The sequence below is a fragment of the Alligator sinensis genome, unplaced genomic scaffold (assembly GCF_000455745.1).
Source record: "Alligator sinensis unplaced genomic scaffold, ASM45574v1 scaffold74_2, whole genome shotgun sequence".
In the NCBI taxonomy this organism is placed as follows: domain Eukaryota; kingdom Metazoa; phylum Chordata; order Crocodylia; family Alligatoridae; genus Alligator; species Alligator sinensis.
In genome coordinates this window covers 3,245,860-3,255,528 of record NW_005841931.1, presented here as the reverse complement: position 1 = coordinate 3,255,528, position 9,669 = coordinate 3,245,860, and the positions used below count along the sequence as shown (strand labels likewise).

The 9,669-nt window shown below is 48.5% G+C and overlaps 1 protein-coding gene across 3 annotated transcripts in view; it reads left to right on the top strand.

Annotated features, from left to right (window-relative positions):
• The first annotated feature begins 243 nt into the window (after positions 1 to 243).
• Positions 244 to 9,669, top strand: part of MKRN1 (makorin ring finger protein 1) — a 22,636-nt gene continuing 13,210 nt past the window's right edge. For 2 of the 3 annotated variants that reach the window (XM_025198886.1, XM_014517922.2), the window contains exon 1: positions 245 to 375. In XM_025198886.1, coding sequence (XP_025054671.1) covers positions 245 to 375 — 131 coding nt within the window. Of the gene's footprint in view, positions 376 to 9,669 lie in introns of all 3 variants that reach the window. The other variant, XM_014517923.2, reaches the window with a different exon arrangement.

The window sequence follows — 9,669 nt, the reverse complement described above, 5'->3', positions numbered from 1 at the left end:
GCCCCCCCCAGCATTATGCCAGCAACTCTCGTTTCTTTTTTATACTCTTCAGAGTTGTATAGCTTCAAAGCATTCCTTCTTGATAGCTTGACCATTCAAATCCAGACAAAGCAGGTAGAAAGGGATGATCATATTACAGTTGCTAGCCACTCGGATCCTGTATTGGGTTGTCCAGTTGTGAAACTTGCTTTGGCATTTTTTGATCAGTTGGGAGATCACACTGTAATCAACTTAGGAGGGAAGGATGCGTCGAAGAAGTGAACCTACGAGACTAGTGGTGGTGCTACCAAGAGGGCTTCGGTTTCTTCGACCACAGTGCACACCTCCGGGAGAGGGAACCCCTGGGAAGGGACAGCATTCACCTCCTGCGGAGAGGTAAGTCCTTGTTCTTGGCCAGGATGGCCCATCTTCTAGATAGAGCTTTAAACTAAGATTGCCAGGGGGTGGTGAAACACGTGCTGGAGCATGCCTGGAGACCAGCACACAAGAAAGCCCCGAAGTTGGGGACACTGGGAGAGCCACGCTTGCAAGAGCTGAGGGAATAGTTCTCCTTCAGTGTGACAGAAAATCGAAGGTCTTGATTGGAGGGCTCAGGTGCCTGTACATTAATGCCAGGAGCATGGGGAACAAGCAGGAGGATCTAGCCCTCCTACTCTCCAGTGGGCATTACGATCTAGTAGGGATTACAGACCTGGTGAGTATCCTCACATGATTGGAACATAGCCATAGAGGGCTACACCATGCACAGAAGGGACCCAGTAGAGAAGAAAGGTAAAGGTGTAGCGCTCTGTGAGAGAGCAGTACACCTCCTTGGAGGCCAACAATGGCTTCAAAGAAGAGCGGCTCGAAACCCTCGGGGTCCAACTACGAGGGGGTGCAGTGAGGGGGACCTAACTATAGATATATACTACAGACCCCCAAACCATGGGAAAGAACTCGATCTGGAGTTCTCTTGAGAACTGGCAGAGGCTGCACATGCACAGGACGTGGTCGTCATGGGTGATTTCAATTACCCAGACATTTCTTGGGAGGAACATTCGGCTAAGTCAGATCAGTCATATTGCTTTCTGACCTGTATTGAAGAGCTCTACCTGACTCGAAGTGCACGGGTCAACCAGAGGTAGCACTCTCCTATCTTGATCTTGGCTAAAGGAGATGATCTAGTGAGCGACTTGAGTATAGATGGTAGCTTGGGAAACAGTGACTGGAACTATCGTGTTCATTGTCCATTGCAAAGCAAGCAAATCAGCTAGCAAGGTTGACGTTTTGGACTGCCAAAATGCAAATTTCAACAGGCTCAGGGCAATAGTAGGGGAAGTGCTGCGGGACCAGGGACTGAAGGTGAAAGGAGTGCGTGAAAATGCTCATTTCTCAAGGGCATGCTCCTCAAAGCCCAAAAGAAGTCCATTCTCATGCAGAGGAAAGGTAGCAGAAGGGCTGCTGTAAGCCCTCTTGGCTTAATAGGGATATCATGGTTCTCTTGAAAAAAGAAGAAAGAGGCATACAAACAATGGAAGCTTGGGACACTCCCCAAGGAGGACTATATAACAACTACTTGCACTTGTAGGGAGCAGATTAGAAAGGCTAAGGTGGCAACTGAATTTAAACTAGCAACAGAAATCAAGGACAATAAGAAGTCCTTTTTTAGGTATGTAGGGAACAGGAGGAAAACAAATGGAAGCGCTGGGCCATTGTTAACAACTCGGGACATCTGGTTACCGACACTCTCAGGAGAAAATTGAACTCCCAAATGACTATTTTGCTTTGGTATTTCACTGGACTAAGGGGCAATTCAGAATGGGCATGGTGGGAATGACCACCTTTCTACTGTTGACATTGAGCTGGTGCGTGATCAGTTAGAGTTAAACATTTTTAAGTCAGCAGGACTGTTTTGAACTTCATCTGAGAGTGCTGAAAGAGCTGGCCAAAGTCACCACAGGACCTCTGACGAAACTTTTCCGAAACTTGTGGCGCTCGGGTAAGGTCCCTCAAGACTGGAATAGGGCTAATGTTATGCCCATTTTCAAGAAGGGGAGGAGAGAGGACCCGGACAACTGTAGGCCAGTTAGCCTAACTTCTGTCCCAGGGAAAATCCTGGAAAAATTCATCAAGGAGTCTATGTGTGATAAGCTTGCAGAAGGTAGGATTGTGAATGACAGCCAAAATGACTTCATCACAAGCAGGTCTTGTCTTGCCAATCTCATCTCTTTCTATGACCAAGTAACTCGCCACTTGAATAAGAGAGAGGAGGTCAACATTGTATACCTAGATTTCCAAAGGGTCTCTGATCTGGTATCCTATGATGTTCTTGCAGGAAAATTGGAGGATTGCAGGCTTAACTGCGCGACAGTTAGGTGGGTAGGATCCAGAGGGTCCTAATGAATGGATCTGTGTCATCTTGATGAGAAGTAGTCAGTGGTGTCCCACTGGGGTCGGTGCTTGGTCTAGTGCTATTCAACCTCTTCATCAATGATTTGGATGTTGGGGTGAAGAGCTCACTGGCCAAGTTCACAGACGACACCAAGTTATGGGGAAGCATGGTCACGCTTGAAGATAGGCTACAGATATAGGCAGACCTAGACAGGCTGGCAAGGTGGGCAAATCAGAACCAGATGAAGTTCAACATTGCAAAGTGTAAAGTGCTCCATCTGGGGACAAACAACCCCCAACATACTTTACAGGCTCAGTGGCTCCAAACTGACTAGCACCATGACTGAAAGGGACGTAGGAGTAATAATACATCATAGTATGAGCACGAGCCTTCAGTGCGATGCTGTAGCCAGCAGGGCAAACAAAACTCTGGCATGCATCAAATCAACCAATGCATCTCAAGCAAAACCAAGTAGATTCTTCCACTTTACTCGACATTGGTGAGACTGCAACTGGAGTACTGCGTCCGATTCTGGGTGTCGCACTTCAACAAGGACGTGGAAAAGCTTGAGATGGTTCAGAGAAGAGCCACCCATGTGATCAGAGACTTGCAAGGCAAGCCATATGAGGAAAGGCTGAGGTACTTGGGCCTCTTCAGAGAAAGCTGAGAGGGGACTTGGTAGCAGCTTACCACTACATCAGGGGAATACATCAAGGGCTCAGCAAACAACTGTTCACCAGGGCACCCTTGGGGAAAACCAGAAGTAATGGCCACAAACTCCTGGAACACCATTCCAGGCTTAACACTAGGAAAAGTTTCTTTATAGGTAGTGTCCAGACTGTGGAATAAGCTCCCTCCAGAGGTGGTGCAATCACCTACCCTGGAAATCTTTAAGAGGACCCTGGACGGTCACCTCACTGGGATCACCTGACCCCAGTTGTTTTTCCTGCCTGGTGCTGGGGGCTGGACCTGATGATCCCTTCAAGAGGGATGAGGACAACATTGAGAGGGTCCAGAGGAGGGCCACCCGCATGATCCGGGGACAGCAGGGCAGACCCTACAATGAGAGACTATGGGACCTGAACCTGTTCAGCCTTCACAAGAGAAGGCTGAGGGGGGAACCTTGTGACTGTCTATAAACTCACTAGGGGGGACCAGAAGGGTTTGGGGGAGACCTTGTTTCCCCTAGCGCCCCCCAGGATAACAAGGAATAACGGCCACAAGTTGTTGGAGAGTAGGTTTAGATTAGACATCCGTAGGAACTACTTCACAGTTAGGGCGGCTAGGATCTGGAACCAGCTTCCAAGGGAAGTGGTGCTGGCTCCTACCCTGGTGGGGGTCTTTAAGAAGCAGCTTGATGCCTACCTGGCTGGGGTCACTTGAGCCCAGTTTCCCTCCTGCCCAGGCAGGGGGTCGGATTTGAAGATCTACAAGGTCCCTTCCGACCCTACTTCTATGATTCTGTGATCTTGCAAGGTCCCTTCCAGCCTTACAATCTATGGGGCTTGATTGACTGAATGTGACACCTTGGGACATTGATCACAGGAAACAGATTAGGGAGTTCGGCACTAAATTCCCATCAGCTTCCGACGGTGGACCAGGAAGGAAACACCCTAGCTCAATTCCTGTTCTACAGTGAAGCAGCTGTGGCATTGCTGTTCTGGAAGCTGAGGGAGTGTTAATGGTTTATTGTTCTTCACTCTACAGGTGTAACAGTTGTCTCTCCTTTTTAATAGTCTTGATGTTCTAATCAAGCTAACCCTTCTTTATGCAGTTTTGCTCTCTGCTAGTTGCTTCTGGTCTATATCACAGTCTAATTAGCTTTAGTAAATCATAAATCAACCCATGGAGACCAGTCTACAGCAGTTAGGGATGCATTTGCAGCTGTGTGGGGAGGGGGAGGGTGAGTCAGCTGAAAATGGGCCTGTCCCTGCTCTCTCTAGCCATAACTTTGGGAAAATCTCTTTTTCTTCATTCTGCCTTTCAAAACCAAGGTGCCTGTTATGTTGGGGGGAGGTGGGGAGGGGGCATGTTGTAGGTGAGAAAATATGGTATTCTTTCCTCTCTCTTTTCCATTGTCTAAGCAAATGTTACAGTTTCTTGGCTTTTCTCTATATTCTTAAATGCATCTTCAGTAGCTGTTTCTGTTGGGGTTTTTTGCTTGTGGTACACAATAACGGCTGGCAAGTTTTAAATGCATTTCAGTTAAGCATTTAAATTGCTCTTATTCTTTGCTCGCTTGTAATCTGTGTTGGCACAGGGAAATGGAGGCTCAGCAGCTGGAATGTGTATTTAAGGTTATACAGCCTAGATATCCAGACTTCCATCCATGCCTGATCCCCTAGATCAGGTTGATGCCCAAGACAAATTATTTAATGTTTGTCTATTTCTATTCTTCTAGAGGGATCTGCAGCTGAGTGCACCTGGATTTGAATTGGAGTAACTGGGAGATTCCAAAACCATTTCACATTGTTTAGCATTATTCCAACTGATCTAGCCTGGTTATTTGGCATTAACTCTTCTTAAGGTCAGGCAACTGAGACAACAAAGGGATTCATATCTTTAGTGTTTTATCTGCTGGAGCCTTTTAAAGTACTTCTGAATAGATGATTGTTCACATTTTCAGTAATTTGGATTTTGACTGTTCTTTTTACTAGGTATCATTGAATGTCTGACTCTGATGTGAAACTGACCTATCAGTTAAACCTCTCATTACTATATAAGGATCTGTGTAGCCCACTAATTGTTCAACATTATTATTTTTTTATTTTATTTTTTATTTATTTATTTTTTTACTGGTATCCACAGAATTCTTCACTAGTCTATAAACTCTAGTCAAGTGAAATAGATTGGATAGTCTGGGTTTAAGTTGAGTTGATAGTGACATTGTTCAGGCCTAGTATAACTTGAACCATCAAGCTTGAGAATTGGGGAAACCCAATTTTGCCACTAGGGAAATGCATCAAGTGGCAGGAGGGCGGGGGTTTCCAGTAGGGCTGTGTGAAGCTTTGGTAGCCGATTTGATTCGGAGGAGATATGGCCAATTTGGCGGCCAAATCCAAATTGAATTGGGAGACACATTAAAAGGTCTAAATCTAATCAGAAGCATCCTAATCAATTCGGAAAAGATTCTGAGATTCGGAAGGCAGGCTTGCATGAAACAGGAACTGAGAAGAGGCAGGGCAAAGACTGCTCTGATATTGACATCTGTAGCTGGCCAGTGACTATGATCTTTCCCTGAGTTCCCTTCCAATCACAGTGCTCTGGGTGAGGGATGTAGAAACAACATATAAGGCTCTGTGTGAAATGATCTGTGCCTTTTGTGAGTTGTCTCTCTTAGACCAGCAGCATCTGAAAGGCTCTGGCTTGCTATCTGCTCTCTTGGTAGCTAGTCTCTCTTCTTTTTTTTTTTCCCTGACAGTGTGTCATCACTGTGCAGGAAAGCACAACATATATTACAGACACACACACATTTTGCAGCATGTCAAGCATTATAAAGTGTGCTGGAAAAGTAGGTGCCAGGTCTTCTGGCAGGGGAGGGAGAGGGGGCAGAGGGAGAGCTGCAAGTTCTCCCTGCTCCAAACATAGACGCACCCTCCTTCCTGGCAGCGAGGAGTCGTCTTCTTCTAGTGGGAACAAGGAGGTGGGAGCAGTGTCTGCACCTGCAGCACCTCCACTAACACAAGTAAGAACCACCAGCACCAGCATAACAGTCTCCACCCTAATTTTAGTTCCCAGCATGAGCCTTCCAGTGCCAGAGGGGGAGCTGGATCTGGAAGCAGAGGAGCTGAGTGCGATAGCTAAAGAAATTCTGGGGAAGGAGGCAGGGAATCTGAGTTTGTGCCCCTCAGAGTTCCCCTAGAGGCAGGTCTCTGCTGGAAGGCACTTGCAAGGAGGTTGTGGGGGCAGGTGGCTAAGCTTCTCCTGTTGTTGTGCCTCTGCCTGGTGAGGAGGGGGTAAGTAGTGTGGCATTATTTTGAGGTGGCAGATGATTCCAGGTATGCTACCTGCCAGCACTGCTAAAAGCAGATCAGCTGGGGCAAGGATGCGAAACACTTCACCACCATGGCAATGCTGCTGCGTGTCAGGAGGCAGCACTCCCTTGCCCTTGTTCCTTAGCCTGGCACCAGTGGGAGTGTGCCCAAAAAGAAGGCCCCCTCTCACTCCAAAGCCCCCGTCCTCCAGACGCAGAGACAGACCACCCTGGACCAGTGGGGGAAAGGCAGAGACAAAGGGGGGCATGTTCCCAAGGTGAGTGAGGTCACCCAGAGCATTGGGAGATGCTTGCTCTGGATGGCCAGCCGTTAGTTGAGCGTACAGGGTTCAAGCGGCTCGTGGCCTCATCCTACCAAGTGCCCGCACGCACTACCTTTAGCAGGACAGTGGCGCCCTCCCTGTATGAGGCATGCAGGGAGTACTTGAGGGAGGAGCTGCAGAAGGCAGGGCTGCAAATAGTTTTGCACTTCACATTGGACATCTGGAGCAGCCGGGGTGAAGATCATGCCTACATCTCCCACACAGGGCACTGGTGTGATCGGTGAGGGTGTCGGTGGGCTGTCCTTCAAGCAGAGGTGATAGATGAGTCCCACACAGCAAGGGAGAGTGGCTTATTGGGCAGGCCAAGCTCATCCATGGGTTCGTGGTCACCAACAACGGGGCCAATATAGTCAAGGCAGAGCGTGATGCCAACAGGCGTCTGCTGTGGCACACAAGTTCCACCTCGTAGTCAGGGATGCCTTGGAGGGGGACAGGGCTTCCAGTGATGGCACCATTGTTACCACTACCAGCAAGCTCATTTCAAAATGCAGGAAGGTGGCGGGCTACTTCCACCAGACCATCAAGGGGGGCAAGATACTGCGGGACAAACGAGCAGAAATGAGCATCCCACAGCACAAAATCATGCAAGATGTAGAGACTTGGTGAAACTCCACATACCTGATGCTCAAAAGACAGGTCAGCAGCCCTCTTAACAGAGCTGAGTGGGATACCATCTCCCAGATCTTGGTGGTCCTCAAGCCATTCCTCGAGGCCACCAAGAGCCTCAGCACTGGTGATGCCCTCCTTAGCCAGGTGAATCCCCATAGCAAGGGAACTAGAGAATCAAGTGGAGAAGTTCCAGGGGATCGCTGTTCCTGGCTGGGGCAAGCCGCTTTCATCAGAGGTGCTGGTACTGGTGAAGCAGCTGAAGGAGGGCATCAGAAAAATGGCTGAATCTGTTGCAGTCCAGTACGGTCCGTGTGCTAGCAGGCATGTGCAACCCTAGGGTAAAGGGAAGCATCTGCAGCAGCAAAACCCTTGATCACTGGACAGAGATGCTGGTGAACAAAGGCAGTGGCAGGGGGATGTGGAAGAGGGGGATCTACTTTCCCTTGCCAGCACTCCAAGCACCAGCCAATCTCTTCCACCACAGCTGCTGCTAATGTGGGCCAAGGGCATGGCTTCAGTGTTGGTGTCTACAGGCACCAGACCCCACCATCTGGCAGGTAGCAACAGGGGTGATGCTAAGGGGTTCACGTGCACCCCTTGCACATGGCAGTGCACCCTCTGCAAAAAGGGGATCCATGATTGCTCCTGGCTTCTGCCTTGCTGCTGCTGCAGGTGGTTGCCGACCCATGATTGGCACTCGCCCAGGAGCTCCCTGCTGCTGGGCTCCCACTGCAAGCAGCGCAACCGTGCCTCCCCCCTGGCTGCCGGGAGCACGTGCCATTCATGGGTAGCGATCTGCAGTTGATGTGTGTGCTCTTCCTGGATGGAATGAATAGTAAAGAAGCTAGAGGCTGTATGCATGCAAGAAAGCCAGTCAGTGAAAATGTAAATTGAGGCACCAGGGGGTGAGAGCCAGGTGGGGGGAGGGGGATATAGTAGGAAAAGGGGAGAGGTACCTGGAGAGTCAGATGTCAGGCAGGTTGTAGTGTATCATAAATCCAGTGTCTATATCGAGTCAATGAGTCTTCTGTATCCAGGAGGATGATGAAGTGACGTTCATAGGCTTGTCTGTGAAACGCGGTGACTATGGCTCAAAGATATATCTCGGCTCTTGGAGGATTTCATGAGAGGTCTCCTGATTTTAAAATTAGCTTGATCAAACTATACCAACTAACTTTTGACACAGCAGAATGATTCTTTATAAGCCAGAACTGTGAAATTTCCATTTCCAAATTTCTGGAGCCTGTGAAACAAGCAGGAAGAATGGAAGTCCTTGCACAATCATGGAACTGTGACGTGACTGGAGTAACAGAGACTTGGTGGGAGGTCGCATGACTGGAGCACTGTTATGGATGGGTACAAATTGTTCAGGAAGGACAGGCAGGAGAGAAGAGGAGGAGGAGGAGTTATTCTTTATGTTAAAGATCTGTATGATTGCTCAGAGCTCCAGTATGAAACTGGAGATAGGTCTGTTGAAAATCCTTGGGTTGGGGTCAGAGGAGAACAACAAGGGTTGTGTTGTGGTGAGTGTCTGTTACAGATCACCAGACTAGGAGGGAAGTGGTAGATGAGGCTTTCTTCAAATAGCTAGCAGAAGTTTCCCAATCACAGGCCCTGGTTCTTGTGGGGGACTTCAATCAGCCTGACATCCGCTGGTAGGGCAATACAGCAGTGCGCAGATGATCTAGGAAGTTTTTGGAGTGTGTTGGGGGCAACTTCCTGGTGCAAGTGCTGGAGCAGCTAATGAGGGGCCATGCTTTTCTTGACCTGCTACTCTCAAACACAAATGAATTGGTGGGGAATGTAGTAGTGGATGGCAACTTGGGCAGCAGTGACCATGAGATGATTTAATTCAGGATCCTGAGGAAAGGAAGGAAGAAGAGCAGCAGAGTAAAGACTGTGGACTTCAGAGAAGCAGACTTTGACTCCTTCAGGGAACTAATGGGAGGATCTCCTGGAAAGCCAGTCTGAGGATGAGAGGAGTCCAGGAAAGCTGGCTGTACTTCAAAGAAGCCTTACTGAGAGTGCAGTACCATCCTGATGCGCTGGAAGACTAGCGAGTATGACAGAAGACCAGCTTGGCTTAGCAGGGACCTCTTCAGCAAACTAAATCACAAAAAGGAAGCTTATAAGAAGTGGAAACTTTGAACAAATAGGGAAGACTATAAGAGTATTGCTCGGGCATTCAGGGCTGAAGTCAGGAAGGCCAAAGGGCAATTGGAGTTGCAGCTAGGAAGGGATAACAAGAAGGGTTTCTACAAGTATGTTGGTAGCAGGAGGAGGATCAGGAAAAGTGTGGGTCCTTTACTGAATGGGGGAGGCAACCTTGTGACAGAGGATGCAGTAAAGGCTGAAATAGTGCCTTTTTTCAC